This window comes from Cephus cinctus, unplaced genomic scaffold (assembly GCF_000341935.2).
Source record: "Cephus cinctus unplaced genomic scaffold, Ccin1 Ccin1_scaffold0204, whole genome shotgun sequence".
NCBI classification, from domain to species: Eukaryota; Metazoa; Arthropoda; class Insecta; order Hymenoptera; family Cephidae; genus Cephus; species Cephus cinctus.
Window position 1 is genome coordinate 867635 of NW_014332923.1, and position 26497 is coordinate 894131.

General features: G+C 36.2%; 9 protein-coding genes across 11 annotated transcripts in view; 5 read left to right on the plus strand and 4 right to left on the minus strand.

Moving 5' to 3' along the window:
- Positions 1-104: 104 nt before the first annotated feature.
- On the minus strand, positions 105-4159 carry LOC107264905 (sensory neuron membrane protein 2). Its single transcript, XM_025082117.1, has 9 exons — positions 4118-4159; positions 3888-4045; positions 3589-3746; positions 3202-3346; positions 2845-3117; positions 2045-2456; positions 1843-1961; positions 1337-1462; positions 105-1074 (listed from the first exon to the last, which is right to left on the minus strand). The coding sequence occupies exons 2-9, from the start codon at positions 3999-4001 to the stop codon at positions 916-918; spliced, it is 1506 nt and encodes a 501-aa protein (XP_024937885.1). The 5' UTR covers positions 4002-4045; positions 4118-4159; the 3' UTR covers positions 105-915.
- Positions 4160-5678: 1519 nt separating this feature from the next.
- On the plus strand, positions 5679-8431 carry LOC107264907 (fructose-1,6-bisphosphatase 1). Its single transcript, XM_015733692.2, has 4 exons — positions 5679-5946; positions 7175-7639; positions 7718-7907; positions 7999-8431. The coding sequence occupies exons 1-4, from the start codon at positions 5771-5773 to the stop codon at positions 8188-8190; spliced, it is 1023 nt and encodes a 340-aa protein (XP_015589178.1). The 5' UTR covers positions 5679-5770; the 3' UTR covers positions 8191-8431.
- Positions 8432-9449: 1018 nt separating this feature from the next.
- On the minus strand, positions 9450-15290 carry LOC107264900 (nuclear cap-binding protein subunit 1). The gene is made up of 11 exons (XM_015733682.2): positions 15251-15290; positions 14672-15140; positions 14102-14596; positions 13827-13998; positions 13542-13747; positions 13354-13457; positions 10993-11228; positions 10740-10918; positions 10398-10653; positions 10208-10321; positions 9450-10107 (listed from the first exon to the last, which is right to left on the minus strand). Exons 1-11 carry the CDS (start codon positions 15288-15290, stop codon positions 9994-9996), a joined length of 2385 nt encoding a protein of 794 aa, XP_015589168.1. The 3' UTR covers positions 9450-9993.
- LOC107264904 lies at positions 11240-13344 on the plus strand. Its single transcript, XM_015733688.2, has 2 exons — positions 11240-11421; positions 11762-13344. Exons 1-2 carry the CDS (start codon positions 11374-11376, stop codon positions 13298-13300), a joined length of 1587 nt encoding a protein of 528 aa, XP_015589174.1. The 5' UTR covers positions 11240-11373; the 3' UTR covers positions 13301-13344.
- Positions 15291-15301: 11 nt separating the features above from the next.
- Positions 15302-16573, minus strand: LOC107264909. 2 transcript variants are annotated; one of them, XM_025082119.1, is made up of 3 exons: positions 16227-16573; positions 15972-16147; positions 15302-15901 (listed from the first exon to the last, which is right to left on the minus strand). In XM_025082119.1, exons 1-3 carry the CDS (start codon positions 16366-16368, stop codon positions 15722-15724), a joined length of 498 nt encoding a protein of 165 aa, XP_024937887.1. In that variant the 5' UTR covers positions 16369-16573; the 3' UTR covers positions 15302-15721. The 2 variants fall into 2 exon arrangements, with proteins under 2 accessions (XP_024937887.1, XP_015589180.1); XM_015733694.2 differs by having other exon boundaries at positions 15972-16144; positions 16227-16572.
- A 2-nt stretch (positions 16574-16575) lies between these two features.
- On the plus strand, positions 16576-17393 carry LOC107264910 (NADH dehydrogenase [ubiquinone] 1 alpha subcomplex subunit 13). The gene is made up of 3 exons (XM_015733695.2): positions 16576-16736; positions 16844-16994; positions 17065-17393. Exons 1-3 carry the CDS (start codon positions 16634-16636, stop codon positions 17273-17275), a joined length of 465 nt encoding a protein of 154 aa, XP_015589181.1. The 5' UTR covers positions 16576-16633; the 3' UTR covers positions 17276-17393.
- A 269-nt stretch (positions 17394-17662) lies between these two features.
- LOC107264911 (40S ribosomal protein S15) lies at positions 17663-18587 on the plus strand. Its single transcript, XM_015733696.2, has 3 exons — positions 17663-17795; positions 17999-18084; positions 18204-18587. Exons 1-3 carry the CDS (start codon positions 17787-17789, stop codon positions 18550-18552), a joined length of 444 nt encoding a protein of 147 aa, XP_015589182.1. The 5' UTR covers positions 17663-17786; the 3' UTR covers positions 18553-18587.
- Positions 18588-18663: 76 nt separating this feature from the next.
- On the minus strand, positions 18664-21986 carry LOC107264906 (NAD-dependent protein deacetylase Sirt6). The gene is made up of 7 exons (XM_015733691.2): positions 21534-21986; positions 21255-21382; positions 20609-20727; positions 20297-20420; positions 20044-20217; positions 19838-19961; positions 18664-19764 (listed from the first exon to the last, which is right to left on the minus strand). Exons 1-7 carry the CDS (start codon positions 21597-21599, stop codon positions 19369-19371), a joined length of 1131 nt encoding a protein of 376 aa, XP_015589177.1. The 5' UTR covers positions 21600-21986; the 3' UTR covers positions 18664-19368.
- A 386-nt stretch (positions 21987-22372) lies between these two features.
- The window catches only part of LOC107264902 (SRSF protein kinase 3), a 7143-nt gene continuing 3018 nt past the window's right edge, over positions 22373-26497 (plus strand). The window contains exons 1-6 of one of the 2 annotated variants that reach the window (XM_015733685.2): positions 22373-23167; positions 23391-23604; positions 23683-23998; positions 24170-24748; positions 24809-25103; positions 25189-25473. In XM_015733685.2, coding sequence (XP_015589171.1) covers positions 22947-23167; positions 23391-23604; positions 23683-23998; positions 24170-24748; positions 24809-25103; positions 25189-25473 — 1910 coding nt within the window. In that variant the 5' untranslated portion in view covers positions 22373-22946. Of the gene's footprint in view, positions 23168-23390; positions 23605-23682; positions 23999-24169; positions 25104-25188; positions 26015-26497 lie in introns of those variants that run through there. The other variant, XM_015733684.2, reaches the window with a different exon arrangement.

Below are 26497 nucleotides of genomic sequence, written 5' to 3' on the forward strand. Positions count from 1 at the left end.
CGGTTGTGGGAGAGAGAAATAGGTACGGATCACTTAATCGCAACGCCTCTTGTGGTCGTGAGGCGAAATGAAGAGTTGCAAGACCTGTATGTAACACCGTGAATAGGACAGAGATGGAGTGATCCTCCCGGCCCCCCGCGACTCTCATCAATGCGGTTATCCGATCACAGCGACTCTATGCGGAATTGCTTCACTAAGCGACCTACCCCCACCACGTTCGTTTCAAGACTTGTATGTAAGACCTTGAGTAAGACAACCAAATCTGTAGTGAGCAGAGCAATGAGTTTTAGAATACTAATATAAGAAGACGTTTGCCATAATTAAATAGATATAATTGGATGATTACAGCTAGGTACTAACGAACTCACTATTGAAGAAAATCTAATAAGGAAGAAAACCTGCATCGTATACAAATTCATCCATATTTAGAAATTCTTATAACTGTTAAAATGACGCCATAAAACATATTTGAAAAATGTTTACCATCTATATCACTTTAAATTATTGATCAGACACGCTTCGCGTTAATAGGTTGTATATTTCCATTCTCTACTAACGCAATAAAAAAATGTACACCATCAGTGACACTAATCGGGGCACTAATGTACAGCTAATAGTTAATAAGTTAATAGTACCTCATAATAGTTAGATACGAATATACTACAGTAAATGATATACTATATATATACTGGGTGTGCCAGTAGTCAAATGAAAGCAAATAGAGTCTACGTGAGGGACGTTTACGCTAGTAACACAATCCTGTGCTGTGCAATCCACTCGAATCCTAATTAATAATAAAAGTAATGATATCTAATAAGAGACGTTGCCACACAATTTTAAACAATATGAGACAGAATAAATTTGACTGGACCAATGAATCATCATTTTTTTAATTCAAAGTCACGTTCTCGGGGTTTATAATAAACAGCAGGACACTAAAAGCCAAGAAATACCCAGGGCAGCCAGTGCGGACCCCCCGATAATAAAACCGCATTGGATAATTGTTAATGTTCGTAACACATCAAATAAACTTGTTTGCAGCTCTTCAATAAGTTCGTCATTCAATTCCATGCCCTAAAATAGAAAAATAAAGTACAGTGTAATGAATATTGACATTATACTAATTCATCAGTCAGCACGTAAATCATCCCATAGCTTAATCTTTATATATAGTTTATAATTATCGATATACTAATAATAATAAGATTATTAACGCAATCTGCATCACAAACAATATCGCTATTACTTAAATATCATTATGGCTAATGCTCACAGAAGAATTCTTATTGAGAGATAAATAGCAATAAACTAAATTATTATAAGAAAATCTGATTACCTCATCGATCCAAAAAATTGGCATAAGAACTGTATTCAAGTTTGCTGTCAATGCAATTCTATTAACTGTTCTTAAAAAAATATTGAATTGGACCCGCTTGCTTCCACGCAGCGGCATTCCGGTGTACTATAAATCAAAGGAAATACGTTGAACATGGATACTTCCTTAAATCTGCATCAAATTTAAAATAACGACGTCCTTCTGTATCCGAAAGTAATAGGAATTACACTCGAAGAGAATTGTAATTCAATTAAACGACCTTTATAAAAATGCACATCCTTGAATAACAACCTCTGTTAAACCACACTAATATTTACTTTGAGATTACTCGACTTTTACAAAAATCGTACATACGTCTACATACAAATACGTAGCGGCTCCCGGAAATTTGATAAAATTAAACAAATAATTCAAGAGGATATCCCTGACTTGTTTTTCATTTCTACTGATATTATTCCAAAGTTCTCCAATTTTTTTTTTATGTTTTCTTAATTAACAATACTCACGGGCTCCAAATCAATGAATATTCGATGAAGAGAAACATTCGGATTCAGTCCATTAACACCACTTTGGTATTGTCCGTCCGCAAGAAGAAAATGTGGTAGCGACAATACTATAGGCGCTCCTGTACCGATAGAAAAATAAATGAATAAGGTTTAAATCAACAAAATCCATGTGATGTATTACCATTACTCCATAATGTATTACCTTGACAATCCCAAAGTTCTATCGTGCCATCCAACAAGCATCCATCATCCCCACGAATACCTTTTGTTTTGTTCAAACAGAAGCACTCGTTATCCGGATTTTTTGTGGGCGATGCTAACATACGTTCTTCACTGACGTATCTGTGTCCAATTATACCAGACAATGTAGAATCCTCCATATATTCCAAGCGAACCGTACGACATATATCCGTATTAAAGATGTTCACATCGGATTCAGGAGTCCGAAATGGTGGAAAGATAGTTGAATCAGATCCGTATATATTGTTACATGTGCTATTCTCTCTCCAGGTGTCCACCATGGTGGAATTTTCCCAGGAAAGAATTTCACCAAGCAGGGATACATTGTCGACTCCACTGTTTATAGAATATCGGCCATCGTTACTGTTGTTTTTCTGTTAACAAAAAAAAAACGTTGCGCAATTGTAATTGAAATTATTAATGTTAACGAACAGAAGAAGAAAAGGCTTCTCTCTAAGAATAACAGAGAATCCTTTTATTATACATCAATTTTGTATATTAACGAACTTTCAATACCAATGGCAGTACCCACGGTAAGATCCTTGTCATGAAATTTTCTGTAATCTTATCTTTGAAGATTGTTTACGTGCTCCAGTACTATTTTGTGGCCACACACTAACGAGCTTCCACATCAATTTCTCCACAATGAAACTAGATATTTACTATCTATGTCGTTCCTCCAATAAAATTAGTATAATCCATACTGACTTATATCGAAATGCTTGAGATAAAATGATATCAATAAATATTACATAAACTTACATGATCAAATAAAGAAAATCTAAAGCGTCCATCACTCAGTCTTGGCATCGTTACAGGTGCATTCTCTTCAATACGATTGCAAACCGTTCTTGTAATGATTGAAAGAAAAGATGTATTGCACATTAGGTAAATTCCATCAAATAAAAAATCCCTTGGTGTCGTTTCTATGAAAACGTTACTAGGATTACTGAAGATTGTATTAACGGCTGAATTTAAAGCTGTTAATTGGCTGTACGAGGAACCGGCCGTGTGTTCCGCAACAGTAATTACAGACTGAAACATTTTATTTCCCCAAATGAATCATTAATTTTTTTATTTGTTTCCTTATTATTTTTTTTTTTTCATAAAATTACTCACCATCAGAGGTAAATTAACAATGGTTATACTATCGTGTTCAGTCAGAGGATATGAGGCATTTTCATCAAATTCATAAATTGCATTTTGGTAATAAGAAAGTACATCAGAATTGTCTTGAGTGATGTTTACCTTAGATCTATATTGACTGCAAAAAAAATATTATTATAATTACTGAACATTAAATCCCAATTAGAAGGCTATCTACAAAATCAGAGCGATTGATTTTTCCTTGCTTGTATAAAATCCTGTGGAATAATTAACGTCACCGTACACAGATATCTGATAAAATTAATCAATAATTGCTTCACACTTTTTGTTATTGCATAATCATAATGCTATAACGAAAATTCATTCTTTACTCATAAATTCAACTTTTTTACTTTTTACTTGTATATATATGGTCCAATTTCCGTAACGTTCGGTGTTCCTCCTTCATGTACTTCTTCGGGATTTGACACATTGAAGAAATATACCTTAAAAATAATGGGTATTGGTAATTCTTCCCATCTTTCATAAGCGTCTGTCCCTGCGATTAACTTCACCGACTGCAACGAACGAATAGATACAAATTAGCATTGAGGATAAAATAAGAATTAAGAATTTGTATCGATAGTATACTATAAATCTACAGTATTCATTTAACGGAAGCACTAGTTTAATACTAAATGTAATTAGACCATACATACTTTAGTAACTTGTTGCTCGACTAACAATGGGAAAAGCCAATATCTCAAAAAGGCACCAGCGCCTGCCACAAGTATTCCAATTGTTAAAATGATAATGGCAGCACACGAAACCATTTTCGAAACGAAAAGAGTCACACTCTATCAAACGAAACAGAAATCTATAGCAGAACAGATGAAAATGAAAATGGAAGCCAGTGTAAAGGAATCGCGTCGTTCGCGTAGGGTCCCACCTTTAAAATATTACGTGGATTGATCTCAGAAGCAGAACAACGTTATCAATAACAGTGATAAAGGTGGGATGAACGACGATAGATATACATAAATGTTCCTAAGGAATAATAATCAAAATGTAATGATTAAATTACTTTTATAGCTTACCTGTTAAGATAAAGAAATATGGACAACGATATAAAATTTCATAGCAAAATTTGCCACTGCCAATGCTTTTTAGGAAAAGGTAACGTGTGGTAAAGTTAACGAAAATCAATAAACAATAGCATTAATTAACTTTGGCAAAAGAGCATTGACAATAGGAGATTTGACTACGAGATAATGTCACCTCAATTAACTCGGCGTGGGTAAAAGTGTGAAAATATAACATGGAGCGTCAGATGGATGTTACATATCCGACTAAGTAAAACGGTATATTTTTCAAAATTTGATTTCGTTATTATTTTTATGAATTATATAACATTTGAAAATTATTTAATTGATAAGTAAGAAAAAAGAAACGAATAAAATGGAAATATTTAGTCTTATAAATATTTGTGTTTGTGTAGTTTTATTAATTTGAGTGTTTGAAAATGACCTCTGTGTGTCAAACTCAATCTTACGCACGCTGGATTAATATTGGATTAAATGCCTTTAAGTGCGCCATTGTTTCAACCAACATTGACCTATCTTAAATGTGTCGAAAGAATAATGGTCCCTTTTTGTGTATGCTTTATAAGGTACAGGAATACGAATAGAATCATTACTCATAAATAGTGGGAGTTTGATTCTGTGAAAACGTTGAGTCAAATAGAAATTTCATGTCGGAACATATGATGAACATATGACAAGCGTACGTTACGTAACGTGGCAACCTATGAGAATCGAAAAAATATAGTTCAGTCCGCAGTAAATTTATTCAACGTAGGAATGGCTGTACTCCGAGGACTCCGTTATAGCTTTTGGAGTTTCAGAGTTCTACGTTGTAGTTTTGGGAGCTTTTGCATTGCTCACCGTTACTTTTTCCCGACACTACAGGGAGAAACTCTGTAACTCCAAAGACTACAACGAGGAATCCAGGACTCCGAATACCACAGCAAGGAACTCGTTGATCCTTTTCAGGATAATGTACGGGAAAAGGTACAGGGTAATATACGGGCAAAAGTACAGCATAATGTACGAGACAAAAATAGGATAATATAGAGGAAAAAGGATATGATAATGTACATTTTCAGAATAAAACTCTTGCAATTTCCTACCACTCCTTTGTCGCGAAGCGAATTTCCTGGTCCTATTTAAATTAAAAGAAATAATGTCTATCCGAGTATATTTGACAGTAATGAAGTATAATTAGAATTATCATTATTATTGGAAAATTAAGATGAAGAACCACCCAAAGGTTGAGGTTAAATCCGTTGTAGATACAAATAGTGGTATTCAGTTTACGAATGGTAGACTGTGCGCCTGCAATCCTGCTACACTCTTACATCAGTACCACAACCGCAGGCCGATTCCATTTGTCACGTATAGGATAGATAACGATATAGCCAGTAGTAAGTATATAAGAGAATGTGAAGGCATCGGAATTTCAGTAAGCGTGAAAACTTTGAAGCGTCGTAATCTTATAGAGATCCATAACTTAAAGATTAAGAGGTATTTGAAATTCATTCAAAATGACATCAAGCGGATCGGCATTTGATTCGAATTGCATGACGTTAACGAGGTTCGTTCTCGCTGAGCAGAAAAAGATTCCAACAGCTACCGGCGACCTGACGCAGCTACTAAACAGCATTCAGACAGCCGTGAAAGCTGTGAGCTCGGCCGTAAGGAAAGCTGGCATCGCCAACATGTGAGTTTTGCCTAGAAATTTAAAATAGATATAGCTTTTACTACATATGCATTAGTATTAATGTGTGCCAATTTGTATTCATATTTATTCTTTTAGAGCAACATTTAGCTGTTCCTTGTACAATAATTCCTTAGATATATAATTCATTTATCTCTGTTTGATCGGACCTAATTTATCTAATTATTCATAACAGACACCACACTGTCATTATCTGCTACTATATATGACGTGTATTTTTGGTATTTTCTGGCAGCTACGTTTAGTTGACTATAGTTTAAATTAGCATACATGATGATAAATAGAGATAAGAACGTTAATTAAAGCCACCTAGAAATATGATACGTCAGCAAAACACTATTAATAATTTTGATTGGAAACAGGGAGACTATTGATTATGTATAGCAGAGAGGGTGATGCGTTATATAAAATATTAAAGAAACCTTTTGAAAAATTCAGTAATAAACAGCGAGGGTCGTCCAAAAGATAACCCGACCACGGTTTATCTCTGGAGGAGTGCTTACAGTGCTTATCTCGAAGATAGTTTAATTAGTCGTGGGCCCGTCAGTTGAGAAACCAATGAGACCTGATTCGTACGAATTGTTGATACAAGTATTCTATCAGATTACATAAAATAAACCAGCATTGAGATAATATTAAAAATAACTAATCAGTTAAAAAGGATTAGAGTCATGTTGTCGTATAAATAATGGTACGAAATTGTAAGTAATTGGATAATACGCGTAATGTAATGTTACACAAAAATATTTAATTTTAAAATTCAGCTTAGTCAAATATAATTTTTAAATATATAATTTGTAACGACTCTAAGTGAAAGTGATCGTAAATTACATAATAAATCCTGATAAGATTAACGTGTTATCCACGAAAACATTTTACCTTTCGAAATACTGGCACAACTCTACTTTAGTCTCTATAAAATTCTTTAATAAATCCTCTTACCTTTAATTAAAACACATCAACAAGATGAACCGCGTTACGTACACAAGGAACTTCCTGTAATATTTATGCCAATCTACGTATAATGCTACATTACAGTCAGCACTTCATAATTGATATTTAATGTCGTGAGGATTAATGACAATTTAATGAAGAAACTAATTAGTATAGAAAATTGAATAAAGGTATCCGGTACGATGATTTAATGAAGTATTATGAAAAGAAAAATAAAATACTGTGATAAGACTAAAGAATTAATTTTTCACATCAGGTATGGCATCGCCGGGTCGACTAATGTCCAGGGAGAAGAAGTGAAGAAACTCGATGTCTTGAGTAACGAACTCTTCGTGAACATGTTAAGTTCCTCGTACACAACCTGCCTCCTGGTCAGCGAGGAGAATCATGCGGCTATAGAAGTCGAAACAGAACAGCACGGAAAATACATAGTCTGTTTTGACCCTCTGGATGGTTCCTCAAATATTGACTGCCTGGTATCCATTGGTTCGATTTTTGGAATTTATAAAAAGCTGGAAAATACCGAGAGACCATCGGCATTCGACGCTCTACAAGTAGGAAGAAATCTTGTTGCTGCTGGTTATGCTCTCTATGGTTCTGCGACGATGATGGTTCTGTCGACTGGACAAGGAGTTAATGGCTTCACTTATGATCCAGCCATTGGAGAGTTCATTCTTACTGAAAGAAATATGCGCGTACCTTCTAAAGGAAAGATATACAGGTAATACTTGGATTGATTAGAATCTTTTTCTTTGACCTTGATCATGTACAACATCATATTATGTTTTATCTGATGTAGTATTAATGAAGGATACGAGAATAAGTGGGATGATGCCGTGAAGGAATATGTGCACTCCAAAAAATACCCTACCACTGGGAACCCTTATGGTGCTCGTTATGTCGGTTCCATGGTGGCTGATGTTCACAGAACAATTAAGTACGGTGGAATATTCATGTACCCAGCTACTACGGACAATCCGAACGGCAAGGTAGATAGACTAGAAAAATGTTTTTTTTTTTTAAGACAAAGGAACATTAGTTTTGGAATCGTTCTGAAAATGAGTTAAATATTTCTTATAGCTTCGACTGCTGTACGAGTGCATCCCAATGGCTTATATATTGACACAAGCTGGAGGGTTGGCATCTACTGGAGAAATTGATATTCTCGATGTTGTACCAATATCTATTCATCAAAGGTGTCCTATATTCCTGGGATCCACCGAAGACGTTCAAGATGTTCTGCAAATTATTAGGAAACATAAGAATTTGTAAGGGAACAGACAATAGAAGCGTTTAGAATCTGTACCTTATTCTGGAATCTATTTGTGCATTTAATGCGAAAGACTGTGTTTAGATTAGTTGAGCTTATGCGACATGACATTTACACTAATTATGTTACTACAATGTATAAAAAATCATAATACTGTCTCGTTTAGAAATAATGTTACTCTGACAAAAACGTACCTGGAAATTGGGCCTCACATTTACAGACAATAAAGGATTATAGAAATAATCTGGCGATCCTTTTAACGGAAGTTCCTTGAGTCCATCAATCCAGAAAATATTGCTCTTATACATTCTTAAGGAGAAAAATTTAGCATGTGCTAATAGAATATAGTCTAAACTATATAGAATTAATAATTAGTAAGAAGTATCAATATATTCAGATGTCTCGGAGAAGATGTGAATTAAAATTGAATTTGAGTTTCTAAGATCAAGCATAATTGTATATGGATAGTCGATCCACAAGTAAAATTTAATATAAGCTGACTCTTTTACATCAATTATTATCTTATGAAACTGATCTTTTCGAAACATATTTTCTTCGTGGACAGTTTATTATTATTGCTCGTCGATCTCCATAAAAGTTAGTACTGATCCTCGCCAGATTTCATTTTCTTGAGACCATCTAGCCGACATTCATAGTCAGTACTTAATCTCGACATGATCAAATCATCTTCTATCATGTAATAAGATGCTGTGGCGGCATCTTCGAATAAACTGCTCAACGTATCAAATTATGAATTCAATTTCTCAGATGTCACACAGATTGTACAATATGAATGCGTATCACCCGCAAGAAATACTGCATTAAGTAAGGTCTAAAATAATCCATAAAATTCTTTCCATACTTCAGTCTGTTAATATGTAAAATGAATTCACCATTTCCTTTAACATTTAGTATATTCTTTAATTTCTAAGTTTAGACTCATTGATCCATATTCACACTTCCCCTTTCATATCACTTTTAATTAAAAGCGAACTCATGACCAATAAAAGCTTAAATTTCGACAAAATAATGACTACCCAAGGATTGTTAGATTATTTTTGGTTAAAAATCATATAAAAAGGAGGTATGAATATTATTTTTTTATAATGCACTTTAAAGAACAAATCATTTTGAATTAATCAATTGAAAAATGATTGTAAATCAAAATGTATATAAACAAGGATGAATTTATACACTATATTATAAGAATCAAATGAAATCCATACTACGTTTAGTTAGCGCAGTGTGCAATAAAAACGTGATCTATCGTACATAGGACATAATTTATTTTCTCCTATTGTTAAGGGATAAGACGTAAAGCTATTATGACGAACACGCCAGCACCAAAATTTTCAATGATCCCGATGCTTAAATTAATAAAGAAGAATCCCTGTTACATCAAAATACGACATATGCCACATAGTTCGGTTTTGTACGACTACAATATAATATAATAACGTATCTAATATTAGATAATGACAATAATACAAAGTGATTTCATATCGATCTCGTATGTTTAATTACTATATTGTATAGGGCGTCGAGAAAAATATCGGCACCATCATTACATGTTAAAGATAGAGAAGAAAAAGAGTCATAAGAATTGAACGTGACAGTGACCGACTGTGAATTTGCGAAATGAAATGAAAAATTATTTTATACCGCAGTATTTCTGCAACTTCGCAATTGTTATGTCAGGAACAAGTCACAATCAATATATAAAACAGAAATTCATAAACTTTTCCATTTCGTCGATAGAAGAATGCTTTGGATCTTTAATATCGTCATTAAATATTACGGATAACTTACGCCCGCAGAGATACGAATTGATGAAAAATGTCCAGAATGTGTGGATCCAAATCCGGTGTAAAAAGAAGCGTCTCCAAAGTCGACGAGTACTTTTGTACTTGTTCATGATGCTAAAAAGAAAGTAATTTTAAACCTTCTACCATTTTTAATTTGCTGTTAAATAAAATTATCCATAAAGCTTAATATAATCACAAGTAATTGAAAACTCACCGACAGAAAAACTTGCTGCAGCCTTCCGATTGTCCAGCGATACCAGTGAGTATTGTAGTCGATCCCGTCCGTGTCACATCTCACTAAGTGTTCCGAGAGTATCATTATAAATCGCTAGAAAAAGCAACAACGTAAACAATTTTATCATACATATGTCCAATCAGACAAAGTTTTTGAACGAGGTTTATACCTGGAATATAATGAGGAATAAATTTTTCTGATCGGCTTGTGCTGCTTCCAATTTCTCTTCCATTCTTTCTACAACGTCCTCCGACGGTCTTTCACCACCTTTCTCCTTATTAGCATCTTCGTCCTCCGAAGATGATCCTGACCTACTCTCAGCTCTCCTTAATTTCTCCCTGGCTTCGAGTAGCTCCGTATTTAATTTTATTACATGTTTATTTTTCTTACGAATAGTGAGATGCAATATTTCCCATATGTACAATCTGAAAAGAAACGGTATATGTATACATATGCTCAATGAAAAAAAAAAAGAAAATTAACCTTTCACTCTGAACAATGAAATACTAACTTTGTAAATTCTGATGCCATCTCGCGTGAGAATATCCAATTAGCAATAGCACTGCATTCAATGATACCCGTTTTAAGAAGTTTATCAGTGAGAACGACCATCATTTGATAATGATTTTTCCATAACGCATACATATTTCTTAATATACATATTTGCGCTTCTTCTGTCTCTGCGAGAACCTGTAAATTATGCACCACAATTATACATCAATGTTTTGATGATTAATTCTAGTGACAGCACTCGTGAATCTCACCTTGAAGACATAATGAAATTTACTTATAGCTGCGAAGCTATGGCTAAAACTTTTCGAGCCAAGATTCAGTAAAGTTTGTACGAAGACATCAATCTTCAGAGGATTGAAGGTATTTGATTCCTCGTTCTCGCCAGGTCCCGGTAATGTATTCAGGACATTGAGAACTTCCTCCGGAGTGCACTTACGCCTTATCGATACGACCAACTCATGAGCAGCAGCGGTGCCAGGAAGGGAGCCTGTTAAAATATTAGAGAACATTTGTTTAAAAGCGCTATTCATTTGTTTGAACGCACTTGGCAGGGAGTAGTAGGGATTATGTTATCATAGTCCTCCTCGCCTAACAATACGTCTCAGTTTTCATGGAGACTTCATACGTGAAATATGACTTCATCTAAGCAGCGCTGCTTCGTCCTTTCTTGTATCTTATTGGTAAGAATCATTTAATTCTCTAAATTTCTCTAAATTAACATACTTTACTTCATATTGGATCACTATAGAAGAAATTAAAATAATGCTATTGGGTTTTGAGTCTATAGAACAATTATATAAGAGCAATCACAGCGCTTCAACTGTTCTAAGATGTTTCTGATTTAAACTGTGGGGAATGCAAACGTATGACTATCGATATCATGAATTAGTGTTCAATGTTAAAAAACTGATGATACAGATATTTGAGATAAGAAATTGAATAAGATTAAACATTATAGTATATAATATGAAATGAAGAATGAAGTTCTAATAATTTATTTTTTTTCATTAACAAAAAAAGGTACTAGCATCGATTCAGTCAGTAACCAACGGGAATCTGTTTACTTCTATCGTGGATCAAGTTGCTTCTACCGCTGAAAGCAAGTATTTGACAAACAAAGTAAGTGAGGGTGTTTCATTTTCGAATGGCTACTGGACTGAAAAGCTAAAGGAAAGTATTTTCAAGACAATATCAGCAGAGCCATTGTTCAACGAAGAAATTTATAAAGCAATTCTCACTGCTCCATTTTATGGGAAACCTAGTTATTCAATGGATTCTGATGGAGATATTTTGAAACTCTCATCTGGTGATTTGAGGATAAATGAAAATGGTTCCTGGTTTTTCTGTCAAGAGAATTGTACGGAGTGTCCCGCCTGTCGAGAAGATTCTACAAGAAGAGCAAAATGGAGTGTGAGAAGAATACGAGAACATAATACTGATAAGAAGGAAGGACCGTTTCGTTACAATTTACAATTTAATATTATTCCATTCAAAGATGCTCAACTATTAAATACAAAAAATAGAAGGTATACAGGACACGTGTACACCATAAAAGATCCTCAACCACCAATGAGAGATCCTATTATTCAAAAGGATTATATTTTAAACATTGAAGATTATGATGCCCAGGAATCTGCAGAAAATTATGGATATGGTCTACCTCATGATCGGCATGAGTCTGGAAGACCAACAAGAACAGAGGATTCCTTCAATACTTTTGATCATTCTAGGATTCATCATCATCATTCTGTTCGAGAAAAACCTCATGCGAATACGGAAACGAATCCTACAAATTTTCCTGATTATTATAACTTGATATATAACGAAGTATTACAGGCTGTTCGGTCTGACAATGAATTGTGGAAATCTATACTTGGTAAAAATTCAAGCAAAAGTTATCATCGTGATCTTTCCAGAGATATAAATGGCTCTATGGATTGGAAACAGAATGATTCTGCCTGGTATTCGAAGAACCAAGTGCGCCTACCTGAACAAACTGCTATTGTCGAAACAGAGAAAAATTCTCAGACCACTGTTTCGCATATAATAGATCCCAGCTCAACAAATTATGAAAAATTAAATAATGGCAACACTGTAGAAGAAAGACAATCTAACATGATGTATACACCGAACACACAAGCAACTGTTACTTTGACAAATATTGGTGTAAACCAAAAACAGGAGCAAAATGATTCAGGAAATCAATATTTATTACCTAATATATTTCCACAGGACAAGACTAAACAAGACACAATGAATACAACAAACATATCTGTTCATGAAATGGAATCATTTCTAGATAAGGAAAATACAAAGAAATTTGATAACGGGATTAAAATGAACGGACAGTCCAGTCTGCTCGAGCCATTGAAAGAAACAAAATTTGAGACAGTTAATGAATTGAAACTTTATAAGGATTTGCTAAGACAACTGGCACTTTCTGTGATAACAAACTCAAGAAATTTGGAAGAAAATCCTCAAACCAAATTGGATAAAATGAATGAATACGAAGATAAAAATGAAGAGTCTTCAATAAAAATTGCAAGTGTAAGACATTGAAAGATATAGAACCTGTATTAACTGCTTAATGGTATAAAATCTTGTGTACTTACTCGCTCCTTCAGAAGTATACTTGTAAATAGGTTCTGGAGTCAAAGGAATTAATTCAGCATAAGTCTCTGGCATCATGTCACGAATTCTTTGATAATATGATAATCTGAAAGAGAGATTGTGGGTGATTGTAACTCTTTATAAGGAAAAAGAAATAGAATTCTAATAAAGGAATAAGATTAATATCTACCGAAGAGCTTTCAGTAGAACTTCACGAATGAATTTTGGTCGAGGATGTTCAGCATCTCTTTGTAAACATGAGTCCCAGTCTTCCCAGGACCAACGAAATTGGAAATTACTTAAGTGATAGGCAAACCACCAAACGAATCGATCAAAAGCCGCAGCAGCCATACTATCTATTCGTCGAAAAAGAATTTCCGTAGCTTGTGCGAGTACCTTTATTAAATATTAAAAAAATTAAATATCACAAAGAGTAACGAAATATTTTATTAGAATTGTGAAAATGTATTCTGACCTGTGGCATTGTTGAAGGTTGTAGTTTGCATAATTCAATGAGAATTGATCCATAAGAAATTTCCAAATGTTTTGGTGATGGAAGTCTAAATAACTCACCAAACATCACTTCAACGATACAATAGTCTAATGGAATTTTAGCTTTGTAAGGAAAATTTAGCAAGTGTGCCGCACTAAAAATAATATTAAAGCTGAGTATATGGAGTAATACTTGATTATTTAGTTGCTATATGAGTATTAGAAGATACGGGAATATTCAATATTGTGAAAACTTACCAATCTTTTCTTTCAAAGTAATGATTATCAATAATTTGCCTCAGATGCTCCTCAATGAGAAATCTTTCAATTGCATGACTGCCAGGCAGCAATGGTCCCTCTGCTGGACAATCTGTGTAATCAAACATGCGGAAGACAACCGTAGGTAAGGGGTAAAGATAGGACTCATGATGTGGTGGAGGCACTAAGGCTGGTAAGTTATGCTGCAAGGCTTCACAAAGAATAGAATCAAAGGCTAGATAAGGCCGTGGAATGTGCTTCTCTGCCCAGTTATCTTGCCTAAGCTTACGAACTTGAGCCCAAAGACAATCCAAATATTCTTCTTGAGGGTGCGGAGTGTCGCTTGACCATACTCTGAGAGCAGGCTGATGTTTCTTGCTGCGTTTATTTAAAAATATTTCAATTGTCACCATTAAATGTTCCAATTCCTGTTCCTTCTTCTCATACAGTTCTCTGCCAACCCATGGCAAGGTTGATAGTACAGCAAAAACATACCTAAAGATGTAGTGGATTATAAAGTAAACTGTAAGACCAAACTTCTTGATTTACAGTAATAAAATAAATCTGTACCAATCACGTCTCACTTGTGGGACACTGTCTTCGTTAGCAGCATCCAGCATATTGTCAAATAATTGCATTAACGAACCACATGACAGCACATGGCAGTTGACTAAGTCAGCAAGAAATCTAAGAGAATATCTGGCAGCATCCCATTTACAAGCTTTCAGTGAATCCTTAAAATTCTTCACCATATAATCAACAAATTCGCCACCGAAGTTGAAATTTTTTGCATTAAGTAATCCAACCAATGTTGTATAAATTGTACATTTCTCAGGCATTTTAATTGCACAGTCTGTTAGGATTCTGAGAATCTTGCTCCGAAATACACCAAGATCAGCTTCAAGAACAGAGGCCAATCCCTCCAAATTACTTTCCAATGAGGACGTTGATTTTTCTCCAACTCGTAGTATAAGAGACTCCAACCGGTCTTCAATCTCTTGATTTTCTGACACACGTCTGCGCTTCTTGTATACACGTTCTTTAAAAAATTCATTATAAATTGAAAAAATTGTAGGCAAATACATATTCAACTTACATAAAAATTATAAAAATAAATATACTAAAAATTGACAAGCAGTTGGTACAAACCATATCCATCATCATCATCATGTACTCTTCTTCTACTCATTTTCACAGAATTCTCGTAGAATAATTAATTCAGAGGTTTCCTAGAAAGACAACAATTCACCCTAAACTTCTAGGGTTGCATGCATCAAAAGACTCTAACAATCCTTCAAAAATCCTTTGTGGAAAATGCCAATTGCTCTAACCACAAAAACTAAAATACTTATTCGGAATAAGAAGTCGCGTCGACAACAGGTAACCTGAAAACTTCGACAATATTCTCAAGGCGAACTTTGTGGACGCTTTTTACTGAGGGATGACGCCTTGAAAACGCTGCCATTTTGTAATCGATAAATCGAATAGCGACATTTTAAATTAAAATTTGAGAATTCATTCAGAAAATCCATACAATTTTTACTTAGAAATGAAAGTTACAAGAAAAAAAATGTTGTTTCTAAAATTACTGATACGTCATAAGAAAATCACATTATGTATTTAGAAACCACCCCTAGGCTCTCGATTCGCGAGATCTGGTGGTGTCGTGAAAAAACTGGTTTTGCGAAAAGGTTCGTTAAAGTTATATATTTCAGCACGAGCCTTTAAATATCCTTTATCTAATTGCTGTTTATAATAAGTATTAATTGCTCCACCATATAATGGATATTTTAAATATTTCTGCAACAAAAAAATATTTGTTAAATTATTAAACGAAGAGAATAAGAATATATCCCAAATGCGAACCTACTTCAGTATTGTATTGAAAACGATCCAAAATTGGAATAAATTCTGAATCACAATATTTATCTACATATTCTGTAGGTAACAAAGGTTCAATTGGTGGATCTGCTGTCAGTTCTTTATATATTTGCTGTGATACATGAAGATCAAAAAATTTCTTCACTAATTCTCTGCGGCGACCTACTCCATTGAGAATCAAATACAAATTTAATAACACAATTATAATTCTATAAAATTCAGGTTCTTTAATTCATCAACATACCAATCATGCGTTCATTTACAAATTTTGGTGGTACAAATGAATCATTAGTCACAGTCTTCCATCTTTTTTCATCTAATAAGTCTTTACATAAGGGCAATGTCGAATTTTCTTCTGCACTTTCCGTTCTTGATTTTTTCTCCATATTTTAAATGGACGCTGTAATACTACATATTTCACTCTTTAAATGCAAACACTCTTCAAATAAAGGTATTAAATCGAAATTCATCCGTTTCTATGGGAACTCTTGAGACAATGAAGGTCCCGTCAATTTTTCAAAGAATGACGCTCTTTTTAAGAACTCGCCTTAATACGATAACAGAAAACGGTGGCTTAATGAAAACTCCAAGATTTCGTAATGGAGAACGATACTCTACGAAGTTATATATCGCAGTCTTTCAGCCAGAGAAATGGCGACCGGAACAGTGAAAACTGGGCCCCAGGATTTACCACCGAGTGGAGGATATGGCCCTGTGCAATTTGAGCGAATTAAATTACGCCAGATTTTATCAGGTAACATAAATAATTCCTCAACGTAATTTTTTGTTTCCTCGTCTGTATATAAATGATTACGTAAACAATCACATCTTTATTGAGACTATTTCTCGTCTTCAAAACAGCCAAATCAACCTTACTTACATATGCTGCTTGCACGGGTCTTGGATTCTTCGTAATGTTTTATGAGTACCGGCAAATCAGGCGAGAAAGGGTAGAACAATTGAGTGGACGATTTGCAATACAAGCTCTGTTGCAGGCTGAGAGGGATAGACAGTATGACACATTCTTTCTATTATTTTATTTTGCCTTCATAGGTATGATCAGCTTTTATATTGTTATGCAGGTTCCTTAAACAAGTCCGACGTAATCGAGACGCAGAAGCTGACCTTATGAAGGATTACCCTGGATGGCAAGTTGGAAAACTGTTTGATGAGGCTAGGTTCATAGGTGATGATCCTGATAAATTCATTGAACCAAACATTTCAGAATATTTTGCTCATGCCAGATGTGTCGGTGGATTTTTGCATCTGTTTAATTACAGTCTTAATGTTTAAATAACTGTGTATGTTATTTAGTAAAATCATAGTAGTCAGTTACAAATACAAATTAATGTTATTCCGGTTCTAATAAACACTTATGAAGTAAGAAACCTAATAAAGTATTTTAAAATTACTTTTATACTGGTTTTTGTTAACTTTATTGTTTTGATGCAGCCAATATCAGTGATTTCTTGTGGAATATTTCTAAAATTCATATTTTTTCTCGACTTTATTCCCATTGTACAAGGATCAAGTTTCAGGATATTCTTTCCTTTCCATTTGACATCCTCCTCTAAAGGGATGTGCCAGTGTCAAGAAATTCGTTCTATTGTTTTACTAAATTTCAGAAAGTAAAGATTATCAAATGAATCAAATTTCGTTTCACGAGTATCCATATTAGTTCTGAATTTTTCCGAAAGGGAGCGCCAAGTGAAAGTGTAAATCAGAGAATATCAGCATTTCTCATAACGTTGTATATTCTGTGGGGAAACTGTGTTCTTTGCTTCCTTCTAGTACACGCGCAAATATGGCAGAGGTATGATTTTAGACATGTTATTAAGAAATCCATTGAAATATCATCAATCCCTAATATAAACTAAAAATTATTGCTAGAGAGCTATTTCTATTTGTGTTTAGTGCATATTGAGTATATTAATTGTGTATTTGAATGGTTTATTCGTATACATGGGACTGGTTTTGAGGTTCATGTTCTCATGTTAACATCAATATTATTTACAGGCTGATGAAATTCAGAAGAAGAAGAGGACGTTCAGGAAGTTCACCTTCCGTGGCGTTGACCTCGATCAACTCCTTGACATGCCCAAGTAATTATATTTATTTTAACCATCGTTTCTGACGATTATGATTTTTGTTAGCTTGTTGACTTAAGCTGTTTGTTTTGAATCATGAAAATGGGAATTCATTGTACTCTTTTGTTTCTTAGTGAGCAACTTATGGAGTTGCTCCATGCCCGCGCACGCAGGCGATTTTCTCATGGATTGAAGCGCAGGCCAATGGCATTGGTCAAGAAACTGCGTAAAGCTAAGAAAGAGGCACCACCAAATGAGAAACCTGAGATCGTTAAAACTCATCTTCGCAACATGATCATTGTCCCAGAAATGGTTGGTTCAATAATTGGTGTTTATAATGGAAAGACTTTCAATCAGGTTGAAATTAAGCCTGAAATGATTGGCCATTATTTAGGCGAATTCTCAGTAACCTACAAGCCAGTTAAGCACGGTAGGCCTGGTATTGGTGCAACTCATTCTTCTCGGTTCATTCCTCTGAAGTAAATCTTTTCCAGATCAATAAAATGACATAAACATTATTTCTGGGTTTTAAATTATTTACTATTCTTCCATGAAGTAATAAACTTGTAATTTAAAGTGAAAATTGCATGAGAATGTAGGTATAAAAATAAGAAGCTTTATTTCATTGCGTACATTATAGTTCTATGAATAAAATTCAGAATCACGAACGACACGTTAATATTCTAGAATCAATGAATAACACTTAATTCCACACATAGCGTAGATATCGCATGACTACTCTAAGCTCTTAGTGAACAAAGTAAAAGCAACTCAGTAAGATCTTAATTATAACTTCTAATCAATGTCTTTACGTTAAAAGTAATATTCAATATGTCTATTTCATTCTTTTAGCGAACAAAAATCAAAGATCGTCAATTGCACGTACATGAAATCGAAAATAAGTGGAGAACATTGAAAATCATTTAAATATTCAACAATCATTCTCTAATAATGTCATAGAGCATTATGGTTCGTCATTTGGTAGGAATTTTCGTAACTGTAAATTTATCGAGCTCCCGGTTAAAAACCAAGGCCGTTTCCTACCTATTATCTCATGATAATTCTTGAAAGGATTACAGCCGGTCGATTATCATTTACACAGGATTCTCACGGGACTCACGTTTCACTAGATAGAGAAAAAGAATAAAAGAATGAGTCTACGATAGAAAAAAGCAAATCTGAGAAATTACATTTTAAGGATCTCATAATGAGATACGTTAAAACTCTCTTAGGAGTTGCTCTTGGTGTTATACTTTAAGAATACCATTCCTTTCATTCTCATTAGTCCTTTTTTTTTTGTTAATTTTGACTAGGATCCTCATTCTTCTCACTATCTGATGCATTATCAATTTCTTCTTCTTCGTCCTCGTCCAGTTCTTCGTCCTTGATTTCTTGCTTCACAGAGAAGGTCTTCTTCTCTTTCTTAATCTTCTTTGTATAATCAACTCTTTCTCTCTCATACATGAATGTTTTTCGTTTTCTCTTCATGGGTTTGCATACTTTCTTATACAGTATCTTCATTTCTTTTATACGGCTCAATGGGATTGTCCAGTCCATTTCACTTGATGTCATGTCGGAATTTCGCGTTGGATCCTGATCACTTCTATATTCTGGAATCTCTATACCTAATTTCTTCATTACGCTGACGATTACACTGTCGATGTTACCGTTTATCACCAGATCAGCTTTCTTATCCTGAAAATGTAACATCCTATATCATACCACTCCAAGTAAAAGCTTTTTCAATCATCACTTAGTATAGTCTTACGTGTTTCGTTGGCTGCAAATTGCATATTACAAGACGTCCGCCATATTTTTTAGTATACAATGGTAAATTACCACTTGGTATTATTTGTAGAGTTGTCCCTAGACATATGCTTAAGTCTGCCACACTAAAATTGTACAGATTATTAAGGATTAAAATTCTAAATAAATTCAGAAGATTTCCATATGTGTTTAAGACAGTTTGTTAACCTGGAGTGGAGATCTGATAGAGCCAAATCGTTATCAGGTAAATTATGTTCCCAATCTAAAATAGTATCGTGCATACGACCTCGACAAGGACGACCGCCAATTCTTTCAGATCGGCAAACAGTTTCGAGACACTTCTTACCGACGCTTTTCGTCGCAAAATTGCGAATGAATTGTCTAAAATATCAAATTTTATACCTCATTAATAGATTTATTGAGGATAAAGTATAATAAGGAAGAACAGTAGTGCAACTACCTTCCGCATTTATCGCATTGCTCCACAAACATGTTTCCATGAAGTTCTGCAAGGTGAGGCCTCTGAATACCAGATCGTAAATGGAGTCCATCGATATTTTGACTTATGATAAATTTGATTTTCTCTAGAATGCACAGGTAAAATCATGAATGAAAACGGTTAAGCCATATGTGTGTTCCAAAACGTGCTGCGATTACTGCGAACATTCTTGTACTTTTCCGAGATATATGACAAAATAAGAGATAGAATAATATTCGCAGTACTTACAATAAATGTTGGAACACACCTTATATATTTAATAAAAAAACATACTATCCTCAACAAGTTTCTTCAATGCCATGTGTGTCTTTGTGGGTATTGCTTCATCAAAAGAAATATTCATTTCAGGTTTTAGGCCCTTTTGTTCTAACGTCCACACTCCATTTGGCCCTCTGTTAAAAAGAAAAACGAAAATGGTAAAAAGAGCTTCATGGGAGAGTTTCTAATTTAATCAGTAGGGAAGCTTTTACAGCTTTTTCGTATTAATCGTACTAGCTGAAAACTCAGAAAACTACTCTTGATTGGCTAATAAAAATGTACGAAGGAAAGTTGTGACCAATCAGAAACTCAATTTTGTCTGACTCTACGATTCGTCTAACAAAACTGTGAAGCTCCCTAAAAGGCGGTTATATTTGAATATATTCGCGCGCAATTAAACTGACGAGTATACAGTAATTTAAATGAATGGAACGCGTCGATTAGGGATGCCCACCAAAGTGGCAATCTATTTTTGCCCGTAATAAACAAAGAGAGAACGCAGTCGTAGTAGATCTCCGACACGCCTTCACAGTGTGGAAACAAGCAAAGAGTATAAGAAAGAAAAAGAATAACAAGAAAAAGCGAAAGATGGACGCGAATAAAAAAAAGAGCGCTTAAACAAGAGAGACAGTACGGTGATGAAATGCAGTAGCTCTCGTACCGAAAATCTGGAATTCCAGCAGCAGTGCTTATACCAGCTCCAGTATGAACAACAACATGTCTGGCCGCCTGGATCCAATCGGCAAGAAGTCCACATTTCAATCGCAGAGTCTCGTCGCTGTCGAACTTCTGGAATAAAGAAAAGAGAGTAGGAAGAAAGGAGTGAAGATGCAGCCGGGGTGGTAGAGGAGGTGAAGGTGGTAGAGCGAGGGCGCCATTGTTTGTATGGTATCGATTTCGGCCTGGCGACCCATGGAAGAGACCAGAAGGGACTTTTTACCTCCTCCAGACCCAGCTGACCCTTGTTCTCGTAAGGCGAGAGCCCGTCCGCATAGCTGCATGACATTTCGCCGCTTTCGTATGCTGCTTTTTATTTCTTGTAAAATATTCTTGGGGAGTTCAATGTCTTTCTCGTGAACGAGGGAAGATAGAGATAAAGGATAGAGATCGAGAGAGACTATATTTTGCAGGCGGGTGAAATAGAGCGGCGATCGTTTTCGCGTAGGTTCGTGCGTTTCCGTCGAGGTTCGGGCCCTCGCTCACCCCGTTATTAACATATAAACAAATTTTTAAATCACGATCAGGAGCGTTCTTATCTTTCGTCCCTGTTATCACTAATCCTTTTGTTCAAGTGAGACACAACACCATAAACGGCACCACTATCCACACATTTTACCATCTGCGAACGAACTAGCATCTACTAACGAACGGCACCCGAACACAGAACGAGATAATAAAACTACTTTGCGCAAAGTACTTGCGCGCTAGAGTCTCTCCAGTAACGGGTGACTGGCGCCACGGACGGTCTGAGCGCCAGAAGAGCAAGGAGATTTGAATTGAAGTGAGGAAGAAGGACCGTTTCAGATTCTAGTATAAAAAATCTGCTGATGTCCCAGACTATCCCAGGCCATCAAGCATATCCTCTACTCTCTCTTCTCATATGTATATGTTTGACAGCGGAGGTTTTGCTGATTGAGTTTCTCGTTGTTCCCCATGATGGCAGCATCTTCTATCTACAATCCTGCCATCTCTTTGCAAGCTCTATAAATATTATGGAAAATGGTTATAGATCACATCACGACGTTGCAACGGCAGTGGTTGCTTGAGTACCATTTGCTCAGTCGGTGTAAAGCTGCAACGTGTGGTGTTTTATTTAGTGTCAGGAAGTGTTATAAAAATTTGTTGAATGCTTTGAACTTGGGATAAAATTTAACAATATTAAATAGATTTGGGATTAGTAAGAATGTTAATGGGGAAATAAAGAACGTCCTCCGTGTACGGTACTGGTTGTCGAAGTGACCGGAAACCGGGATTCTGGTGCCACGGCAAGGAACTAGCAAGAGGTACAAGGCGCTCGAATAAATAAGCGGCGATATCAGCAAGGCAACCAGGAAAAGGAATCGGTCATTGCGAGTTAGTTGCATCCTCGGTTGTAATAGGAAGGATAACTCGTCCCCTTGCCGGGAATTAGCAAAGTGTGAATCTACTGATAAATTTTTGGAGGAAACGGCCGCAAAGCGAGCTGAAAGAAAAGTCGGCCATACTCAAACAACCGCCGAGCGAGGGTGCGCGACACGGAGATGAGACAACGATAAAACACGAGAGGAAAAGGGCCGAGCCGTGTGTAACCAGGAGTCCAGACGGAGAGCTACCCGGGACGAAGAACCACCGGGAAGACCCGAACGAGTCGGCCATGAGTACGAAGACCGATGTGAATAGGCGAGTCCTCGCGATTCAGGCCAAGAAGAAACGCCACAAGCCCGGCAAACGTAAGGGTAAAGGCGGCTCTCAGCCAGATCCCGAAAATCCTGGGCCACAGTGCTCTAAATCCAGTGCTCCTACCACTCGTCAATCCAGTGGATTTTATCAGGATGCAGCTGTACAGAGACCCTTCTCCAGTGGCAATGGTAACAGGTAAGAGTATGCCTGTAATTATTAGAGTCGATGAGCCAGTGAGTCAAATGAATACTTTCAAACATTTTGGTATCGATAACTCTGTAAAGTGATGTTGGAATCAGTGTTATATATTTATTGATAATACTTGATTGCTAGGTTGTTTACTTTCTATGTAATATCATTATTCTGGATTTTACATACTGATTACTGAAGAATAATTAGTCTTTTATATATTAATCAGATTGGAGCCATGCCACAGCTCAAGCAATGAGACCATTGAAGACGATGACGAGGTTTACAGTAGTGATGATGAAGAACAGGAAGATAGCAGTGATTATGTCAAGGGTGGTTATCATCCTGTTAAAATTGGAGATCTTTTTCTTAGCAGGTATCATGTAACACGTAAACTTGGCTGGGGACATTTTTCAACAGTTTGGCTCTGCTGGGACTTACAGGTAAATTTTATAATTTATGATTGTATAGAAATTGTTTTTCTTATCAACAGAATAAAACTAAGTGCTTATTGCTTTCAGGATAAGCGTTTTGTTGCCCTGAAAGTGGTGAAATCTGCATCCCATTTCACAGAGACTGCATTGGATGAAATTAAACTTCTAAAGGATGTACGGGATACAGACCCCAGTGATCCTAAGCGTAATAAAACGGTCCAGTTATTAAACGATTTTAAAATCAGTGGTATAAATGGTCTTCATGTTTGCATGGTTTTTGAGGTCCTAGGGCACAACCTTCTTAAGCTCATTATTAAGTCGAACTACCGTGGCATCCCCAGGAATAATGTGAAGCGCATAATCAGACAAGTACTCGAAGGCCTGGACTATCTTCATAATAAGTGTAAGTAGCCACAGTTGTCTTTATCTAACGGGAAACTATATTTGTTACTGATCGTATACGAACCGAAAGTCATGTCTAGCATGCTTATGAAGGCGCAACTCACATTAGATAGATACTGCGACAAGTAACTCATGATTATAGAAATGAATTTATCAGGAAATTATTTTTTAGGTAAGATAATTCATACAGATATCAAGCCGGAGAACGTTTTGATATGCGTCGATGAGACATACATAAGAAAATTGGCATCCGAGGCGACAGAGCTACATTCTCTCGGTTTGAAACTTCCTGTGTCCCTAATTTCGACCGCACCTAAGGAATTTCAGGAACCCACGGCGAACGCGAAGATGTCGAAGAATAAAAAGAAGAAACTGAAGAAGAAAGCCAAAAGGCAAAACGAGCTGCTTAAGAAGCAAATGGAGCAGATTGAGGAGATTGAAGAGCAGAGTAAACTGGCAAATAACAGTCGAGAAAATGGGGAACCCGAAACGAACAGTCCTGATCAGGAGGTTAACACTGAGAGTATCGAGGACAATACTGAGAGTAAGGGCTCACCCGATATTTCGGAGCCTTCAGTCCCGGCACTCCACGTTAATGGAGTCGATGGTCTAGCAGGCGGTGAGAAAGTTGAAAATCAATCTATGGAAGAGTTCCAGAAATTAGAACACGTCACTCTCTGCGACGTAGAGAAGAGTTGTGGCGAGGGTATTTTACCTCCAGATCCCGAAGACACTGACGAGTGTAGTGAAGGTACTATAAATCTTAACCTTAAAACACGTGAACGTATTATTAACCTTCGACAAATTCTAGGTCGAAATGCTAATCCTCCAGAGACAAAGCAACAGAAACGAGCTTCAGTGGCTCCGCTAGATCCAGCCATCGTAGACTGCGATGTAGAAGTGAAGATAGCGGATCTAGGAAATGCGTGCTGGGTGCATAAGAAATTTACAGAGGATATTCAAACGCGGCAATATAGGTCATTGGAGGTCCTCTTAGGTGCAGGATACAGCACTTCCGCAGATATTTGGTCAACAGCATGTATGGCCTTCGAATTGGCGACCGGAGATTATCTCTTCGAGCCTCATAGTGGTGAAGACTATTGCAGGTGATAAATTTAAACTTTATCTATAGTATTTTAATCTCTTATATAACCCTGGCAAATATATCGTATTATTGTATATTAATTACAGAGATGAAGATCACTTGGCTCACATCATAGAACTCCTTGGGGAAATTCCACGGCGTATAGCCCTATCAGGGCAACACTCTAAAATATTCTTCACCAAAAAAGGAGAGCTTAGGCACATCACGGGTTTGAAACCCTGGGGGTTGTACGACGTGCTCACGGAGAAGTATGACTGGTCGCCGAGCGAAGCGCGCGAGTTCGCCGAGTTCCTAACGCCGATGCTAGAGTTCGACCCGAGTACACGTGCAACGGCAGCCCAGTGCCTCAAGCATCCATGGCTGCAAATCAAGTGATCGCTTATTCTTTTCAATTTTTTAGCGCTGTTTACCCCCCCCTCCCCCTCCCCCCACGGTTTTAAATTACTCTCAACCCTACTGATTCCAGTCGTACGAAACGAATGAAAGAAAACAAAAAAAAACAAAGAAAGGAAAGAAATGAAATGAAATAAACCTCCCTTCGATATTAATCGCCAAGTCGAATGAGTGAGCAAGTAGTGTGTGAATGTAAGCGTAAGTGCGCTAGGAATTGAGGAAAAAACCAGGTAGGAATAATGTATTTAGGTGGGCCTTGTTCTTCGCGCTGTACAGAAAATTCGGTTGATGTGAGTTATTACCGCGTGACGCATTCGCGGGTCGAGGCTCACCACGTATCTCGAAATAAATCTGCGACGGCACCTCGAGAATGTTTTGACCTCGGAATCAAAATGAGATTTCTCACATTCGCCGGACCTGGTTACTCTCTTCCTAACGCCCGTTGACCTCGCTGTAAATCGGCACGACACTTTATATTTATGATTTTTATTATTAATCTTTAAAGTCTCATTCTTTGAATTCCGATTACTCTATCTTTTTCCTGGTAATTATTCCCTCTACGTAACGTCCTCTTCCGATTATTTTAACTCTCGTAAGCGCATATACTATATATATATATGTACGTGCGTGCGGGTGTGTGTACACCCGTTTCTTTCTCGAAAACGTTTAGGTATGATTATTTAAATGAAATCTATTAGTACCTTATTATTATAACTTCCGATTGCGTACATTCTGTTTCTCTTGATTTCATTCTTTCTGTATCTCTAGTTTGTTATACATATATACACGGACAGTATCTGCCAAGAGTCGCAGAAGATCTGGTCGAGCGATCCTCTTCATCAGAGAGACAAATAAGACATGGATAAATACTCATCATAAGTGGCCAGGCACCTGTTTCTTTCGGCTCGTGTCTCAAGATTCTTTGTGGATTCATCAAGACTCTTGACACAGCTTCTCCTAGATGTCTTGTGGGCTGCTTGCTCCCCCCCCCCCCCCCCTCGT

Bases quoted from the DNA above. Each gene is read 5' to 3' on its own strand.
- LOC107264910 (XM_015733695.2), top strand. From the start codon at position 16,634: ATGGCGACCGGAACAGTGAAAACTGGGCCCCAGGATTTACCACCGAGT. The intron at 16,737-16,843 runs GTAACATAAATA...TCTTCAAAACAG, and splicing joins ATTACGCCAGATTTTATCAG to CCAAATCAACCTTACTTACA. The intron at 16,995-17,064 runs GTATGACACATT...ATTGTTATGCAG, and splicing joins CAGGCTGAGAGGGATAGACA to GTTCCTTAAACAAGTCCGAC.
- LOC107264904 (XM_015733688.2), top strand. From the start codon at position 11,374: ATGACTTCATCTAAGCAGCGCTGCTTCGTCCTTTCTTGTATCTTATTG. The intron at 11,422-11,761 runs GTAAGAATCATT...TAACAAAAAAAG, and splicing joins TCCTTTCTTGTATCTTATTG to GTACTAGCATCGATTCAGTC.
- LOC107264905 (XM_025082117.1), bottom strand. From the start codon at position 4,001: ATGGTTTCGTGTGCTGCCATTATCATTTTAACAATTGGAATACTTGTG. The intron at 3,747-3,887 runs GTATGTATGGTC...CGTTCGTTGCAG, and splicing joins TCGAGCAACAAGTTACTAAA to TCGGTGAAGTTAATCGCAGG. The intron at 1,463-1,842 runs GTGAGTATTGTT...TTTGATTTATAG, and splicing joins TATTCATTGATTTGGAGCCC to TACACCGGAATGCCGCTGCG.
- LOC107264900 (XM_015733682.2), bottom strand. From the start codon at position 15,290: ATGAGTAGAAGAAGAGTACATGATGATGATGATGGATATG. The intron at 13,458-13,541 runs GTAGATATTAAT...TCTCTCTTTCAG, and splicing joins GTTCTACTGAAAGCTCTTCG to ATTATCATATTATCAAAGAA. The intron at 11,229-13,353 runs GTAAGTACACAA...ATATTTTAACAG, and splicing joins GTATACTTCTGAAGGAGCGA to GCTCCCTTCCTGGCACCGCT.
- LOC107264907 (XM_015733692.2), top strand. From the start codon at position 5,771: ATGACATCAAGCGGATCGGCATTTGATTCGAATTGCATGACGTTAACG. The intron at 7,640-7,717 runs GTAATACTTGGA...TATCTGATGTAG, and splicing joins TCTAAAGGAAAGATATACAG to TATTAATGAAGGATACGAGA. The intron at 7,908-7,998 runs GTAGATAGACTA...TATTTCTTATAG, and splicing joins CGGACAATCCGAACGGCAAG to CTTCGACTGCTGTACGAGTG.
- LOC107264911 (XM_015733696.2), top strand. The intron at 18,085-18,203 runs GTAATTATATTT...TTTGTTTCTTAG, and splicing joins CAACTCCTTGACATGCCCAA to TGAGCAACTTATGGAGTTGC.
- LOC107264906 (XM_015733691.2), bottom strand. From the start codon at position 21,599: ATGTCATGCAGCTATGCGGACGGGCTCTCGCCTTACGAGAACAAGGGT. The intron at 20,728-21,254 runs GTACGAGAGCTA...TCTTTTTAACAG, and splicing joins GCTGGAATTCCAGATTTTCG to AGGGCCAAATGGAGTGTGGA. The intron at 19,765-19,837 runs GTAAGACTATAC...TTACATTTTCAG, and splicing joins ATTTGCAGCCAACGAAACAC to GATAAGAAAGCTGATCTGGT.
- LOC107264909 (XM_025082119.1), bottom strand. From the start codon at position 16,368: ATGGAGAAAAAATCAAGAACGGAAAGTGCAGAAGAAAATTCGACATTG. The intron at 16,148-16,226 runs GTATGTTGATGA...TTCTCAATGGAG, and splicing joins TGTAAATGAACGCATGATTG to TAGGTCGCCGCAGAGAATTA. The intron at 15,902-15,971 runs GTAGGTTCGCAT...TTTTTGTTGCAG, and splicing joins GTTTTCAATACAATACTGAA to AAATATTTAAAATATCCATT.